The sequence below is a fragment of the Orbicella franksi genome, chromosome 12 (assembly GCF_964199315.1).
Source record: "Orbicella franksi chromosome 12, jaOrbFran1.1, whole genome shotgun sequence".
In the NCBI taxonomy this organism is placed as follows: domain Eukaryota; kingdom Metazoa; phylum Cnidaria; class Anthozoa; order Scleractinia; family Merulinidae; genus Orbicella; species Orbicella franksi.
In genome coordinates this window covers 8,657,490-8,675,590 of record NC_138156.1, presented here as the reverse complement: position 1 = coordinate 8,675,590, position 18,101 = coordinate 8,657,490, and the positions used below count along the sequence as shown (strand labels likewise).

The 18,101-nt window shown below is 39.1% G+C and overlaps 2 protein-coding genes across 2 annotated transcripts; both read right to left on the bottom strand.

Moving 5' to 3' along the window:
* Positions 1-296: 296 nt before the first annotated feature.
* On the bottom strand, positions 297-1,914 carry LOC145463853 (uncharacterized). The gene is made up of 2 exons (XM_081447645.1): positions 1,884-1,914; positions 297-1,711 (listed from the first exon to the last, which is right to left on the bottom strand). Exons 1-2 carry the CDS (start codon positions 1,912-1,914, stop codon positions 1,047-1,049), a joined length of 696 nt encoding a protein of 231 aa, XP_081303771.1. The 3' UTR covers positions 297-1,046.
* Positions 1,915-7,494: 5,580 nt separating this feature from the next.
* Positions 7,495-10,980, bottom strand: LOC145463802 (T-box transcription factor TBX3-like). Its single transcript, XM_081447600.1, has 5 exons — positions 9,941-10,980; positions 9,410-9,677; positions 9,105-9,251; positions 8,124-8,209; positions 7,495-7,851 (listed from the first exon to the last, which is right to left on the bottom strand). The coding sequence occupies exons 1-5, from the start codon at positions 10,282-10,284 to the stop codon at positions 7,695-7,697; spliced, it is 1,002 nt and encodes a 333-aa protein (XP_081303726.1). The 5' UTR covers positions 10,285-10,980; the 3' UTR covers positions 7,495-7,694.
* Positions 10,981-18,101: the final 7,121 nt, after the last annotated feature.

Genomic DNA, 18,101 nt, shown 5'->3' with positions numbered 1-18,101 from the left:
CGAACGTATCTAATAACAATGAAAAAATGGAAATGAAGATATTTGCAATGGTCCTGAAATCCCATTTTGTAATATCCCCTGCATTGTAAATGTCCTAACAGTAAGAATACTCGCTCGTTAACTTTTGTTCTATCCCTATAACCTTTTATAATGTTTATTTTGTAAAATGACTATTTCGATAACTAGAGGAAATTTTATTGTCCTGACGCAAAGCTCCAATGCGTGGTCAACAGTCACAAACTTTACAAGTGACACATTTCAATATTATTATTATTTGTTTTTGATTTGCACGCGATTTAAGCAATTTTCTTGGAAATATCTTTCAAACAACCAGATACTTTAAACGAAACTTCTATTTATGTTGTCTTAAATACATCTTACTGCTAAAAAGCAACTGTTCGCAATTATTTTAACGATGTCAATAACAGGGGATTAATCTACCAATCAACAACACCCCAGAAAACGAGAAATCTAAAGCTTAAAGCACTTGGCTCAAAACTTGCTTCAGCACGTGACCTAACAGGCTTGTCAAACGCGTAACCTCCACGACATCCATCTTTAATTGAATACCAATGGCATTCATTTCCCGTCATATTTGACATATAAGAAGAACAAGTGGTAGTATATTTATATTTCCCTTTCAACGCTCTCCGGCGTGTATTTCGCTTGTGATGCTTTTTAAGGGCCAATGTCTTTTGTAATGAATCGAGTTTTCTAATTCCTGTATTGTATTTATATCGTTCACCTTATGCTTTGTGTAATGTAAAGTTCTTGAATCGGACCTCGATGTAACACGAGGTCGGTTGTACAGTATGTATATAAAGTCGGACTACACAACAAATAACTTAAGAATATAAAGTGATCGGTGTGTTGGGTATATAGTCAAAGCACATCGTATAATCATATTTCTAAATAAACTGCTTAATTACTACTATTACTTGCCATAGCAGAAGAGTGTTCTGATTGCGTCAAAGCAATTCCTTAAATTACTGGTTATCACCTTATTCTATATAGAGCATCTTCATACGAGAATTATTTGTCTGTGTTCATGTCGTTCTGTGCTCCATTCCTGGCGTCCTGTCCGCTGATCCGTGCAGGTCCAATGTCGGTGTTAGATCCGAGCTTACGTTGCCGCTGGCCAGCCCGATCATGCTGGATGAGGAGACGGTAGCGGGGTAGCCGAAACTTTGTTGATTTGCTGTGCATGGTGGGTAGGTCTGGCCCACTTGGCACGATGGGTAGGCAGCTTGTGGTACGCTGTACGACGGGTACATGTGACCGTGGGCGTGTGGCGTGAGGAAACTGGATGGCATACCGCTCATTGAGTAAGGAGGTCTGGTGTATGGGCTGTATCGCATGTCCATGTGCATTGCACGTGCGCTGGGCAACTTCAAATGTGAGGGAGCTGAGCACGAGATGTCGTTAGTTGATGCCAAAATTAAAGGTTTGCTGTCTTCGGGTATGTGTAGGCTGGAAGGGCGGGTAAAATCGGTGAACTGCTGCTGCTGTTGTAGCACCTCTGGGGCAGGGAGTGCTTTTGGTACTGGGGAGGGAGAGTGGGTCAGTGTGTTTGTACAGGGACTGCCCTTGTCGACATGAATCACAGGTTTGATGTCCTCAGGAGATGACGGAATGGCTGACACGGAGTTTTCATCCAGCGATGAACCTGGAATAAACCAAAATGTATAAATGACTACTGGTCTACAAAGCTCTCAATGGAACAGCGCCTTACTACATCAGTGAATTACTTAAGTACAACACCTCTCAACGGAAATTAAGATCGTCCTCTCAACACCTTCTGGCGACCCCGAAAGCTAGACTGAAAACATATGGAGAGAGAGCATTTGCTGTGGCGGCACCGAGACTATGGAACTTGATCCCACTTGAACTAAGATCCAGTAGTTCAATTGACATTTTTAAACGGCATTTAAAACATACTTTTTAAACAAGCTTTTTAACTCTTTTAATTTTTAGATGAGTTTTTTATTTTTTATATTTTTTTTCCCTGCCTTTTTTTAGCTTTTTAAATATTTTTTTATTTAATGTAAAGCGCCATGGACAAATAGTGGATTGGCGCTATATAAATATTTTATTATTATTATTATTATTATCATTATTATTATTATTATTATTATTATTATTATTATTTAATGAAAGGGTTAAGTGATCATTGCACTACATGCCAAACGACAACTATCACGATTGCTGTAGCAGGAATATTGAACAGCGCGTGAAGGATATAGTGGAAAATACAGCGGGCTCCCGATGTCAACTGACTGATGTGTTCAAAGTACAGAACGTAGCCGGGAGAACGAGCAGATGAATTTACTTGATAGATTTCAGGGACATGGTCGGTCACTTTTGTTCATTATTATATGGCTTGAGCCTGTAGCTCGATATAACGCGCGCTCTGATTGGCCCATTCTGGGGAATTATTCTCCCGTAATGCTTATGGAGATGCAAAACCAAATCAAAAAGCCATATAATAAACAACTTATTAACTCGAACGTTCGGTCTTTACGGGAAAATCACAAACCACAGGCTTGCTGTGTTGGCCTCGCTATCGCTCGGTCAATACGGCAAGGTCTCGGTTAAAGATTTTCTCGCAATGACCGAACGTTCGGGGTTAATAATTAGTTAGTACATGTGTTATTTTCACGCGAAACTAGTCTGTCTCACTCAGACGCACATGACACATTAAATCGTAGGTGTTGCACTCTTAATTCAAGAATTCAATGCTAATCTACCTTCCTGGGTATTAGGGGATTTTAATCGCACTTTTGCGGAAGGCGAGAGCAAAACGAAAGCTTGTGAAAAAAAAGACTAATCTCTGAAAAATAATTCCGTCAAAGAACAAAGAGAGCGCCAGGAACCCGAAATGGCTCTGGTGTGCTGAGTTTCTTCGTTCAAATGATTTGGTCTTGCAAGGATATAGTAGAAATCTTTCAAAACTGGTTTAGAAACATAAAGCAATATTATGTGAGACCATCACATACGTCTAGTGAAAAGGATAGTCTTTGTCGAAACACAAACTCCATTGTTTGCACATAACAGGGTGGTTACATGTAGGTCTTTTATTCCATTGTCTTGATTTCTACGGAGCTGTCCACTGTTTAAACACGTGGAGCTTAAACGATGGAGAATCGTGTTTACTTTGTTGAACAACGCGACCCTAAGCCGTGATCGATCCTTTGGAAGGAAACAATTACATTTGCCAGGAACCGAAACCTGGAAAACAGTTTTCCCTACTTTTCATTGAAATGAGCCGTATATATTGATAAAAATACAAAATTAGTTCCCGGCCTAAAGGCGGTGGATAATAACAAACTACAATGGCTTTTACAATTTTATTGAAAACCCAAGATGCATTTAACAACATGAAACCCATCAACTTAACCAATGTTATTAGTCTTAAGGAGAAAACGTTTTGTTGATCTCGACTCGAGTTATCAATTATTCAGTGAAGGGATGAATTCATAAGCACAAATTGAATATCCTGTCCAAGTGACACGAGTCGACAAAAGAAAGGCGAGTTAGTCATCTAATTGAGCTGGTATGTTACAATCTCATCAACGAATTTCAAGGCGGAATTGAAATGTGGAGAAGTTCTGGACAAGGGAAGGGTGTAAAAATTGCATTTGCAGTCAATCCACTGCGAAATTTGGACTACTTTAAGTTTCATCCTATTAATTGTGTGCTGCAGGTGAAATATTAATTATTTGCAAAGCTTCTTTTTTTCCGGTATCTTTGTTCACTCGTTTTGCAGTTCAGCTGTGATTTCAAGGAGGTTTTCATGGAAAACAATGCAGATATCCGCGACGGAATATGATAAACAATTTTCAAGAGTTCAAACAGCGAACTAAGACCACTGATTTAACGTTGTGCTGAAATAAGGTGTAGAACAATTGAGCCACGATTTCTGATTTGACCGAAAGCTAAAAAATAGGACTGACCTAGAAGTTAAGAAAGGAGACTTCAAATCTTCCCCACGTGTGCTAGTTTACATTTAAAGTAACTCCCCTATATTGATTCTTAATTTACTGAGCGAACAAGGATTTCTGTCACTTTCAATGGCTTTGTTTCTTTTTCAGTTGAGTCGCATAATAATGAGAAAAATTCCCCGCAAATCCTAAGGACGACCTAGCAACTATAACTTTGAAAAGAAGCTTAAAACAACGGAGAGAGAATACACTAGTTAGAGGATCTAAATAATTAACAGTTCTGCATATTTAATCAAGCCACAGTTTCTTTGAGACTAAATAACGTATTTAAATATAACAAACAGCAAGTTCATCTGAGAAAAAATCTCTACCGCTTGATTTGTTTAGTCTAGTTACGAAGAAAATTATGGCCTTAGTGAAACAGTAGGTTCTGCTTGTAGAAATCGTTAAATCGACAAAAACACTTACTCTCCCCTCCATGAAAAGCGTAAATAAACGAGAATTTCTTGAACGTAAATGAGCTCATAAGCAAACTCCATCATTCAACTCAACGAGTTTTTTCATAATGATCAGAAAATATACACTTGGGTGTGACTAACTGTCAACTTTTTAAGACGGTTTCGAAAAGAAACTTGTTCGGAAAAGACGAAACACAGGTTTTATTTACATACTACAGATCCATAAACGAAATATAATAACGAAATCATGAAAGCAACCAAACAAATAATAAAGAAATTAAGCTTATCCTCAGAATACATTGAATGATGATTCCTCTCCGCGTATTTCGTTCAACATGAATGTAAAAACTACTCAAGGTGTCCAAACTTGCGCTTTGCTGCACGGTGAAAAAGATGGTAGTTTGGCGATGAAAGAAAATCTTGAATGATTTATTGCACGGCGTTACCGAGAGACAGAAACCGAATTGGCAGCTTTGCAAACAAATAAGTCCTGAACCTATTTCCTGGCGCGTGGGTTTCCTGGAAACGCGCTGTTACATCAATGAGAAAAGTAGAATCACTGATTACAAACGCAGCTCAATTCAATGAGGTATGAATTTACTCATTAGAACCAAACGCTAATCCTAAATTACTTTTTCAAGAGGTTTGGTTGAATTTTGAGAAGTTTTCCTATTCAAACAAAAACCCGAGCTTGGTTATGATGTAAAATTTAAAAGATAAAACCCTTGAGCAAATTTACTTTGTTATGACCTCGCTACTCGAAGGTGCATTAAAATAAAAGCATTTCTGGCGATGCAGTACTTCACGATAAAATTCCAACTAAAAAAACCTTTCCCAAAAATTAAGAAATATAATTCTTAGGCACGCAGATAAATAGTTTGTTACAGAACCTAAATTCCTAGCAAGCACCTGCAAGATCTGACAGATTTAAAATTCATTTAGGGGGGCGGATCGTTTTTTTCATTACGAGCGAAACAGTCCTATTGTTACTCTTCGAAAGCTTTGAAAAACACTTTTAATGGGGGGGACTTTTTATTGAGCTAAAAGGTTGTATTAAAAATGCAGAGTAACTTAGTTTGGTACTTGATACGAGAAAGGTCCCACACCTCGGCTGCAAGTGTGGTTTTATTGAAAACACAATCACTACTTCACCCTGATTATGTAAACTCAAACACACAGAAACAGAAGAAGCCACCACTGATTTCGCACGTTTTTTCTTCATTAAGTTTTGTCGTGAAATCGTTATGTTTTATTACGAATTCGCGCATCTTTGTGTTTAGGAAAAAAGTAAAAGTTACCGTGCAGTATGTATATTAATTCTGGCTTCGAGCGTGTTGATGTATTTTACCTAAAAACCTTCTGTTTCTAATAAGCTAATGAGCTCCCATTCTCAACCAGCATTTTAAAGCGCGCGTCAAATGGGTTCGTTTGGCAACAATAGGCGAACATTTTGATGACTGCTGTCTAAAAGTTTTCGTTTATTAGGGGCTAAAGCTGTCTAGATCCTGTTCAAATGGGTTGGTGAAAATTTACACTTCCGCTCAAATGCGAATTTTAATCTTATTTGCAGTTTGATTGGGGTGGGAAACGACGAGCTAAGAAATTTCAACTTCAGCTCAGTTTTGAGTTGTTCTTGGCAAAGTAGCATGAAATTATCACCCACTATTCTGGGCTTAACTTAATAACATCAGAAGGACAAACATGAAATCAGGATCACTGTACTTTGAAATGAACCATTCATTCACGTTTAAATCTGCCTTGTTTATCGTTAAGTCAAGAGCACCTTGACAATTCATAATCAAACTCGATTGTTTCAAGGGCCGTCGTACATTTGCACCTACAGTGAGTTACGAAAGGTGAACAGAATTAAGAGCTCCCAATGTTTGACACGTTGCGACGCAAACAGTAGCACCAAGTCCATATACTGGCAGAAATACGGAAATGAAATATCCTCTGGGCCATCTGCCATAGAGAAAACATTGATATTGGGAAACTCTTCTATTAAACTGATTTCCGACACTCTTTGTTCCTCGAGACGATACTCGTCCTGGTTATTTTTTTTCGAAGCGTCTCCACTCTCTTTAGCTCAGAGCAACAAAGCTCGTGAAAAAGAGCCTTGGTAAACACTCACACCAAATTCAAAGTTACCTGAAGACAGGACTCCTCTCTACCTATGTCACCTTAATATATCGCACTTTTAGTGCAGAATTCGGTGAAATATTTACGACCATGGCGAAAATTATATCTCAAGGCTAGAGAAAGCGAATGTGTTACAGGAAGTGTTTGCGTTTATAGTGCATGTCAGCTCAGTGTGACCTTTTTCACGATTTCACGCTTGTTGGGAGCAATCGAAAAACAGTAAGGACCTTACCAAAACCTTACGCGAAGGCATGAACACAAGCAGATCTTGATATTTTAACAAAAACTTTCATAGTTCCGTTTTTTAAATCAATGCTTTTGAAAACCGCATTACTGTGTGATCATTTTCGAAATGTATGCGATTTAAAACAAAGTTAAATTATATATTTGCTATTTTGGAAACGTGTTTCTTATTCACTGGCAATTTTGAAAACGAGTATCTGCCAGGAAATTGGGCCAAAAAAGGCTTCGAAAATGAGAGTCGAACTGGTGAAACAAAAGTGCTTGATTTTTCTTTCAAAAGGGTTTAGTGGGAGCTTCTAATTACGATAAAAAAGATTGCACAATTGAGGGAGCTAAAGAGCGCTTTGAACAAACCAAAAAGAAAAGAGATTGATCTGCAAAGAGACGGACAAAAAACCCGAAAATTTGATCAACTGCTTATAAATAAACCGTATACCTTCATTCAAAAACGCAGACAGACTAAAGAACTAATGAATGAACAACTATTAAGGTGGAATTTTAAAACAGTAGTGTTCCGTTTGTGTTTTTTTCTTCGTGAAATCGTTGCAGCTGTGACGGTTCACTAGAGATCATTTGTTTCATATCTTAATCTCTCTTCAGTTCTTTTTTTATCTCCAGTTTCCTAATTCCAATAAAGTTCCGAAATAGTCGAAATATGCCTCCAAGTATTCCAGTAGTAAACTCTCTATAGCACCAACGAAAACCCAGTTTAAGGTCAAATCATTGAAAACGAACTTTTAAATCGAACTTTGCAATCAAATAAATGGGTTTTAAGTGTCTAGAATTCTTTCGCATAAACGCTGATAAAAAGAGGTTCAATAGAGTTTTATTCCGCTGGAAAAGTGGAGTGTTTGAAAGCCGCAGAAGTTGCCCTGCCGCGGCCGCTGCGGCACATTTCTTTTGAGCGCGTTCGCTATTCAAAGAAGGCGGTGTCGTAAAACGAATTAAACTTACCGGTGTGAATTTCGCTTGAGGAACCTGCGGCGCCCTGTTCTTTGCTATTTTCGTCTTCATCACTGTTATTTTCATCGTCTTCGTCGTGTTGGGAATGCCCTGGGTTGCTGCGTTGCCTTCAAAATGAATACGAAGAGGTGATAAAGAAAGTGTGAAAATCGCGCACGCAGAACAAGTCATTGTGGCTTGTTCGCGGCTTTGTGTGTCAAAATAGTTGTTTTTTCATGTTTCTTTGTACCAAAAATTTGAGGCCTTCGCCTCGGGTATTAAGTAGTTGTACCCAAGGGGTCAGCGTTTAAGTGAAACAGATTAAAGTGGCACTAAGATGATAGTGAAAATGAAATTCAAACAAATTGGTGTGACACAACAGAACATGACAAAGTAGTACCTTCTTTCCAACCGCCTTCGATGGCCAGCTCCTTGTTCGCGGAAACCCTTCGCAAAAGGGTTGTTGTCGATTTTTAACTTGGTTATCTGTTGAAAAATAACATGCAAGAAATAAGATTCATTTCGCCAAACCGTTCTCTTAAATTCTCCGTTATTTAGAGTTGAGTTACAAAAGGACCAGGAATTATTTAATAATTTAAAGACCAGGTTCGGGTTTAAAGAACGATTCGCACGCAAAGCGTCGCAACCAAAGAAAAGGTTAACAATTTAATTCCTGGAGCAATTTTATTGCGAATAGTTCCAAACATAAAATGAACAGTAAACATTCACGAACAAACACAAAGTATTGAAAAACTAAGACACCTAATTTAAAAAGTTTCAATCCCGCTTTTACGCGACGGATGAACTAAACAACACAGGTTATATTTTACCAGAATATTCGATGTCGGAGAATCTTCGAGACTGATTTGACTCCTCCACGGAACAACAAAGAAAATAATAAAGAACAACGAACGAAGATAAATTTAAGCTTTTTTAATCTGACAGTTTTGTTTAAAAGTCTTTCAAAAGATGCTACCTCCTTCACCAGTTTTGTTGTTTTAGTTTGAACATTGTTAAAACTTCTGATAGTGCAAAGCCATAACGAAGATTTCAGTGAGACGTTTTGCCTCAATAAGACGAGCGTAAAAACTAATTGAACGATTTCTTTTAAAATAAATACGTTTTAGTTTTTGCAGAACTTTGTATGTTTTTGTTTTTTGTTCAGTCAAAATAAACCTGGTGTGGGTAGATCCTTTCGATGAATTGATATCGATTCAACAACAAAGCTAAAAAGCTCTCTTGAATGGAAACACAAATACTCAAAACTCCTCTTAAGCCAGATCAAATTTCATGGACACAAAATCACTTGAGAAACAAAATGAGGATTTGATATTCGACACAAGCGGGGAAAGTAATCATTAACAGTAAGTTCAACACAAACCTTTTCATTTTGGTAAGCCGTCACTCCAATGAAAGCCGTCTCGGGAAATGTGAAAGTCTTAAAATTGCTATAAGGATGTTTGTACGTATCGTCCGCTCTCACAACGTGAATTCGTGGCTGGTACTTGTGCATAGAGTTCAAAATTGTCTGAAAGAAAAACGGGATAAAGAACGAATGAATAAAGAGCTAAATCGGCCATCAACCACAATCAACAAACAAAAATAATTACAGACGTGACGGCAAATCGATAGATGTATGAAAAACGAATAAAGCGGCTAGATTTCAAAGGCTTAAAAGAAACTTACATAGCCATATTTATCTGCGATGTTGTTGGTGAGTTTCATTTTGTGAAATGAAATGGTTTTCTGCATCCACTGCGCCCCTGTGCTCGGTGAATCCGGGTGCATGTAGAGTGGTTTTGGCATCTCAGGGTCGGCCTTTCCTGCCACCATCCAGCGACAATTGTGGAACTTGTATCGGCAATCATCGGCTGGGACAATGTCCATCAGAAAGAAATATTTCGCCCGCGGGTCTAATCCGGTGACTCGCGCCTTGACCGGTGGAAACATTCGCCTGTTGAAAGAGAGCGAGAACATTTAGCCACGAGCTGATTGAAATTAACATGGGCGGTGAAATCGACAACGGTCCCTGACCGGCTTAATAGCGTTACACCTAAAGGAGTGAATGTGTTCTGGGGGGATTGTTTAGCTTTTTCGCGGACCAAATTGTCTGTTTAAACTGGCGTTTGCATTGCATCGAGATCTAGCTAGGCGTTTAATTCGACACAATCCATCGCTGCGGCTGGTCACAAGAGAATAGCTAAGTCGGCGTTATACCTTCCTGCCTTGGTGATAACCATTTCTGTCTTCTCCTCGTAGAAACTCTGCCAGAGGTCCTTGTTTTCCAGAGAAACATCGATACTCTCCTTTTCCGAATCGTGAACTGGCATGTGGACTTGTTGCGGGGGACCCGATATGGCGCCTGGCCCGAAGTGGGAAGGTTGTTTTGCCATTTGCGGTGGATGGTACGGTGAATACGGAAACGGGCCATTGGAATTTAAATTGTTCGGAATCGTTGAACTGCTTCCTGGCACTCCAGGAATAAATTGAGAACAGCCCTCGAGCAAAGAACTGACGCGAAAATCTCTCATCCTTGCCGGGTAAAACGGATAGTACGCCATACTATCGCTAGCTGTTACTACTCTTCTCTCACGCTCTCTTCGGTTGAACTCGCGATTGTTGATGAGTTTTATTCCAGCTGCGTCGGTACAAGGTAAGATGTCACAAGAACTAATGAACCCCTTCACCTGATTGGTCCAGCGTTTTCCAGCGACCAATCAGAAGCGGCGAGATTAATGCTTGATATGTGTAATTGACATGCAATCCATTGAGGAGGTGATATTTTTGTGTTCTTTTCTGAAAGAATTAGCACCTTTTTCATGTTCCTTGTCACATATTCTAATGTCAGCCAGTAGATTTCGTCGCCTAACCGATCGCCAGCCATGTCACAATATTTTTAATATAGAAACGCTTCTTCCTGCATCTGCAAGCGCGTTGATGTCCCCTACGCCAAATAGCTTCTAAAGAACGTGTCCAGGAAACCATTCCTGGTATGTGGCACACAGGAGGCTTTGCATGCCAGATTTATTTTGAAATCTCCACTTCATGCTGGGTGTGCGCTTAGCATTTTTTAAAGCGAGCTGAAATTATATCCTGTTTCCGGAGGATCAAAATATTTTTGATAAGATAGATTTCAAAATTCTCACCAAACCCGACGGGTTGGCGCCTTTCCCGTTTGAGAATCGTACACAGTTTGATGAGAAGCGCACTTCATTAAAAACATCTATCAACCGACATGACGACAAGCTAAAAGCGGAAACGAAATCCCATAGAATGCCCAGATACTAGGCTTAAAACACTTAAAAAACTCCATTACCTAGGACAATAAACCGAGTCAGTTTCGACAAGAATTGTGAAACCGGTAACAGATGGCTACCTGGTCTATTTCAGCAGGTTCTGTGGTATTTGGGCGGGTTTTACAGCATGGTAAAGTGGTTCCGTTTGTTCTACGCGACTCGCATGGTTCGTAAAAATGCAATAATTACTGGCTTTGTTTCTGGCGTGTCTCTTTCACGCGAGTCGCATCAGTCCTAATGTGTCTTAGCACTATAGCTTCCCGGAGTGTGTTAAAGAGCTCGCAAATTCTCTAAACAGTCAAACAATTTCAAACGGATAATTGGTGGCTCTTTGTCCGGGGCGCTCTTTTTGGCCGTGCACCGTGTGGGACTTGATTAAGTCTTTCTGCTTTTGTCCATCAAAGAGTTTCATGTTTTTGAAATGTATTGACTCATCTAATTAGCACATGGCACGGGCTGGATCTCAATAAGGCCAGCTATTAGCAATAAAGAAACCATTATGAAAGTCCAAAGTTTGAAAGTCTTAATTCCTTTATCAAGTTCGGGTATTTTGCTTCCAATGAACTAGCCTACTGCAAAAGTATTTGCAAAACAGAAGTCATCCTTTGAGGAGAAAACTTTGTCGAGGCCCTTGAAATTAATATTGTGTGGATGAATCGAAACGTTTAAATTTTTATGACTTTCGACCGAACAGCTGTGAATTAAAAACACCACAGCCACAAAAAATGCCAGAAATAACTACCAAGAAAATGGTGCTACTGGTTGTGTTCCAGCGATCTTCTGCTTTGGGCAAAACTTGTTCAAGTTTCTAATGTTGCCCAGCGAATTTTCAAAAATAGTAACTTCCAATTCCTCTAAGTGAAATACAAACATGGAATGAAATTGTCACTTTACTAAAATCGCCTCGACACGTCCATTGATTTAAACGTAGAAATTCCGCGCGGATGGGATTTGCTTTGCGCCTAAAAGACTTGTTATTTCGCACGCTTGGACATCGCCCGGGGCTGCTTACCATCTCGAAGAGGGAAAATAAAATGAAACTTTACGGGGTATTGGCGACATATCAACAACGACCACGTCCATGAAAAGAATAAATATAATTCGTACGTGGAATTAATTTTAATAACAAAACAAAGCCGCGAAAATGTTTCTCTTGAATGTTTGCAGGAGCGCGGCCACATATCCGGTGCGATCGCGCCAGTTCTAAATAGCCAAGGAAATTGATAAATGTTCGAAAAGAGTCCCGCCTTCGGCAGCCTTGGTTTTTACACGTGTTTGTCAGCAAGCGGATGTGAATTATTTCTGGTGTTATGCCAACGTAAAAGCGATGAACCACAAAGGCTTTCTAGCGCTTCCATAGTGAACTAGTAACTGGAACTAAAGCGATAATCCTTTCCAACTACGAGCAGGTGAAACACATCAAATATGAATGAGCCTTTTACAAGAGTTCTTGAAAAACAATCTTAATGCTCTTAAAATTCTTACGATTTCGCTTTATTGCTGTTTTGCACTTGAAGCGAAAAAATTCTTCAAGAGACAAGAGGTTTTTCTCTGTTCGGCTTGACTGATGTGAAGTTTTCTCCATTCTTGCCGTAAATTAAACTCTCTCGATCTATTCATCGTTAGAACAAACACAACTGGTACGAGGTGTCGGCTATTTTAGCACCACAACATGCTTATTCCATTCAGCCCAAATGTACTATGACACGGTCAAGTAAACACTAAAAAATATTAATCTGCAAGACCTTCAAACGATGTTTAAAATTTAAAACCTGGCAATGCTCAAAATTTCTGGCAAATTAGTGCCATATATACATCAAATTTACATTCCTAGCCCCTGGAACTACGTAGAGCAGTTAATTGCGTTCCGTCCAGGTTTACTTGATGGTAAGGTTTTTCTAGAAAAAATAAATTTTGTGAATACTCTCTGGAAATCGGCCAACACGTGTATTGTGATGTTTGTCAAGAAGATTAAACAACTTTAAGCTGCTCAATGCAGTTGAGATCCCATGCACGTGCTTCAGCGACGAGTGGGCGGCGCTGGTGCTAGAACAGATCTGAGCACCAACATTGCGAATGATGGACTGTTTTAGCTTCTAATCTCCATGCGATGTTCAAACTTTTAGAACCATGCTAACTGAACAAAAATTCCTAAACAATTCAACTGCTTTGGAGGAGAAATAAAATCGATATCATACCCCGTTTTTGAGATTTCGGTAGATACGACATTTATTTCACGTAGTACGGTATCGGTTTTCATATCAACTTGATCTGTCGCCGCTCGTTGCCAATGCAGACCACAACAAAGAACCAATCAAGTGTCAACATTTGTAAAAATCTTTATCGAACAACTATTTCTTGCCTCTGAGCAGCAGGCAGTTGTTATAAGTAAAACCTTAGTTGTAAATGAGTCACTTGGACTAATCTCGTATGCCACTGTTCACGCTAGCTCACCGTGATCACTCAAAAACATTATTTATTTATTTATTTATTTATTTTATTTATTTATTTAACATTTCTTTATACACGGTTAAAAATCATCAGGTAATACTAATATTTAAAGTTATATAAAAAAAAATTAATACTAATAAACTACTAATAAACAGTCCATGCTAACTACTAATTAATAAAAATTGAAGTAGTAAATCCTAATTTAAATATTAAACTAATCCTGTTTTCCATGAATGCCGTGTCTAACTTTGCTTTTAAATTGATTAAAGGATTTTAGCCAGCTCCTCGACTATAAACTATTGTCTTTCTTATTCACCTCTCAGCTTGTCTCCCACTTTCCTTACATTTCTGACATTTTTCAGTATTTGTTTTCTCTTCCTGACTTGTGCTGCTCCTTATGTATGGTCTAGCCCACTAACTCACTGCAGAGTGACCAGTTCCACGATGTTTTTGTGTCTTCCTCTCCTTCCTCTGACTCGCGATAGCTCTCTCGCTCCTCACTTTCTCATGCTTTTTGTGCAAAGAAATGACTTCATACAAGAAGATCAACACTTTCTTTATCTATTGTCATAAAAAAGACGTAATTCTCTTCCCGGAATTCAAATACTTTTTAACAAGCTGAAGGTAATCTTGAAGGTTAGTCCGAAGGGTTGGTGAGCTGGTGAGCTCAGTTGATCCCCGACCGGTTTTTCATTGTGCTCTTGAGAAAGGCAGTTAATTCTCACAATGCCTCTCTCCACCCATGCAGGTATATAAATCAGTTCAGGTGTAAACTGCTTCAGCGATATGGGTCACTTGGCTCGCCGCAGACGATCAAGCATATGTAGCCATAATATCGCTATTAGACATTTTTTTGATCTACTCTTCCAACCACTTATTTTAGCATTCTGTCACGTTCACCCATTCACGCACGCTTTACCCACTCACTCGCCCTATCACTAAGTTTCTTGAATTCAGTCTTTCTGATCACGTGATCAAAAGCAAATATCTCTTGCTGATCTCTATACATTTCTCATAGTCATAATTGGGAGAATTTGTTGAAATCGTGGGGTGATCATCCTCAATTACACTAGTATCAGTTATCAGTTGATCCAGACTTTTGAGGCTCAATGTGTTAACCTTTTGACGGTTCCCTTGGCACCTTGTAACAACTTTTGAAGTTGTTTTATCGGAAATATAGCGTATCGTGATAATCATCCCTAATTCAAAAGCATTACCATGGTTTAATCTTTCGGGAAGTGATTGTGTTTTAACATAAGACCGTCAATTTTAGCCAAATAGAGGCAGGGAGCTGAGAATTTTTCCAGCTATTCTTTTATGGAGTCCTTTAGACTCATTTCACAACAGCTTAACGGTCGAACAGTGCGTGTGAACTGGACAAAGCGTCTGCGTCGCTACCGCTTCAACAAATCCCATCCTACCTCGCTTCCACGTGGTCTCCATCGACGGAAGTTGCGAAAAATCCATTACAATGTCCTTGTAGAGCGGTGTATTTGGCGAATTCATCGTGGAAAAATGTTTTCAGCGCTCACACGAAACCAGTAGGACAAATTCATGGCTTTGAAGATTCACGGACAGACATTTCACACTTCTCTGTCGTGAAAATCGGCTTCATTTGATTGGTGCGTTCGCTCATTCGCATAACTGTCACGGTGTAATGCCTTCACTCTTATTGCCTTTGCTCTGGCCAGCGAGCCATCGAATCCAACCGGCGGGGTCTTTAGGCCTTAGGCGGCAGTATTTGAAGGCTATAGTCGCCTAGATTATTCTGTATTTTCCCGACCGTCTCAAAAGTGAAAGAAAACGAGCGGACGTGAAGTGAATAGCATTTCTTCAGTTATTTCTCGTAAACAGATCATTTTCGAGTTCATACCCTGATTTGCAAACACTTCCAAACTGGCTTTGAAGTTAAACTAGCTTTTCTTTCCAGTTGCTTGGTAGAGCGAGAAACCGTTCACAAATATAAGATTAAGTCTATTGCACAAGGGTCTATCGTACTTAATACTTCTATTTTGCGGAATACATTTTCTACGTTTCTTAGCTAGCGGTGCGCGTGTTGTCCCTGTTGGTGCCAAAACCAAAAAAGAGGAGAAGAAAGAAAACTCTGACTGCCTAATTTGCAAACTATCCTCTATCTAAAATGCCTTCGAATCCGTCTACTTTGTGACGAACAAGTATTGTCTGCAGACCGGCCAAGCTCTTAAAATTGGTGTGAGGTGTATAGCAAAACACTGCTGACTAAATTCAAATTTTTCAACAGGAGCTGATGCAATCTGCGTATACAATCAATGACTTAATCCCACCAGCTATCTCAATAAGGAAAGATGGCAGGTATAGACCAGATTTCTTCATCAGGCATCAAATCAGAGAGTTGAAAGTTTGTACAAATGCTATCAAAGGACTGGTTCATTGTTTGTCAGTTGCGAGTAAATTCACTCCTAAAGTGAAAAGCCTCCATTAAAATTCTCGCATTAATGATGACATTCGTACAAGCTGCCAGGTACCAGTTTTTTTCCACGACGCGTTAACATGTTTAGACTTCGCGAGGATTAACGATACAACTTTTTAAAATCAATAAGAGATTGAAATTTGCAGGGACACCATTTTAAAACAAGGCATGGTACCGTGTTTCTTAGCGCGAGCTGACATAGACTTTGAATTTATTTTGTTAGCTTATGAGTTGAGCACCATCTTAAACACCTTTTGTTTTACTCTTCATTAAAATTTCAGGATTTCAAACAATAAGTTGTAATAACCATCCATTCCAGGTGGCAATAAGTGGTCGATGGAGCTTCGAGAACAAATTGCCACCCGTCAAAATTTTCACAACGTCCCGCATTGAACTTACTGGAAGAAAAGCTGACAATGCTTTTGAAAAGTTAACTTCTTTGGCTGTTATGTAAGAATGTCAGAAGTACGCCAATTTGCTGCTTTATTTTTTATTCAATTTTTGGTTGTCTTAAAAAAAGAAAGCCAAAGAGAAAATATATGGAACTTTCTTCAAACATCTCATTGAATTATAGAACACACAATGATTGAATACCCTGACTGTCTGTTCCCAGGCTTTTAACACTCTGTGGTTAAGGCTTTTAAGTTCATTTCAGTTCTTCAGTTTTGAAACAGGTCTTTTAATATTTACACGATTATAGCTAAATTGTGATGGTCAATTCAAAAGCGAAAATGAAGGCTGCAGTTTAAATCGAATCGTACGGGATTAACTGTTTTCCGGTCTGATGTTTTATTCTCGCGAAAAACTACAAAGCCCCTCCTCTCGGGCGATATTTTAACGTTTATTGTGGCGTTTTTTAATTTCCTCCCACGGATTATCTTCATACCTTGTAAAAAACTCCGGTATCTTTAGGAACAATAGACAAATCAACTTTAGAAAACAGCCGAGCAAACAAAAGCAGTGTCCCACACTATTAAGCGCACTTAAAATGACCCAGACGACCATTCATTGTTTGTCATTAGGAAAATAACAAAAGGTTTTTAAATACGGGCTGAAATGAAGGGTCGTTTCTTAGGCCAACAAGCGAGAATTTAGCCAGCTGGTTAATTGGATAAATTCCAGACTTTTGAACATGTTGTTGTGGCGATATTTCAAAATGGGCGGTCATTCACGTTATCTTTTTCTCGGCTTTTGAACAAAACCTTATCGCGTTATTTCTGGTCATGAAGACTCCATTGTCACGTATGCTAAACTAATATTTGTTCGGTGCGGCCGTGCCGGAGACTTCAAGGAAATCACTGGCAAAGTTAAGATATGTCAGAAATTTTTCTGATGATACATCAGTTTTTCACAGTAGAACATGAACATTGAAAAGAACCCCTTTTGGCATCAAAATGAATCCTCCAGCCCAATGGCTAATCAAACAATGAAGTTTTATTTTAGCTAAGTACACGTATGAAATTAAGCAGTTTGAACTTGGTGAAGGTGGTTTCATTCACAAAGCAAACCAACTGCTCTTTAATAATTGTTATTGAGAGAAGAAATTTCTACCAACGCTCTCTACCAAATTTGCGTTTCATTTTTTTCAGCTAACAGTTTTCTTGTCGACTTGAGTGCTTCGACTGAAACAATTACAGTGAAACAAAGGCTTCCACCATGCGGTTCGAATAATGTTGTCCACTTCGAGGCGGGACATAGAACTTCGGTTAAAGAAGAACTCAGTCTTCTATTTATCAACTTGCATTGAAATTTATAAAGTTAAATTAACCACCGTAACTTGTTAGTGAATCTGACTTTTTGAGCGTTAGCCTTAGGTAAGAGAAGATACGAGCACAAAGTTCTGTGCATAACCGGCGGGTTATCAGCCAAATTAGAGTTACAAATAATCCATGTCATTTGCCTTAATTTTGACAACTCTACCGTCCACTCTTGCATCGATCCGCCTTGCTCGAGACAGCAAAATTTGCAGAACCCAGGCTGTTACAGACATACAGTAACTGAATGAAGTCCAAGAGAAATTTTATAGACAATTTACCGAAAAAAAAAAAAGGAATACAAGTCGTTTAGCCCCCAAGCCGATTAGCCGCAGGCGGTTAGCCCCCAACCGGAGGTCGATTGGCCCCAAAATACAATTTTCAAGCTTTACCGTGCATTATCGAGAGAGAGAATTGTGAACATCTCG

Bases quoted from the DNA above. Each gene is read 5' to 3' on its own strand.
- LOC145463853 (XM_081447645.1), bottom strand. From the start codon at position 1,914: ATGTCAATTGAACTACTGGATCTTAGTTCAA. The intron at 1,712-1,883 runs GTGGGATCAAGT...TGTTCCATTGAG, and splicing joins ACTACTGGATCTTAGTTCAA to AGCTTTGTAGACCAGTAGTC.
- LOC145463802 (XM_081447600.1), bottom strand. From the start codon at position 10,284: ATGGCGTACTATCCGTTTTACCCGGCAAGGATGAGAGATTTTCGCGTC. The intron at 9,252-9,409 runs GTAAGTTTCTTT...TTTTTCTTTCAG, and splicing joins TCGCAGATAAATATGGCTAT to ACAATTTTGAACTCTATGCA. The intron at 8,210-9,104 runs GTTTGTGTTGAA...ATTTTTCAACAG, and splicing joins CGGCTTACCAAAATGAAAAG to ATAACCAAGTTAAAAATCGA.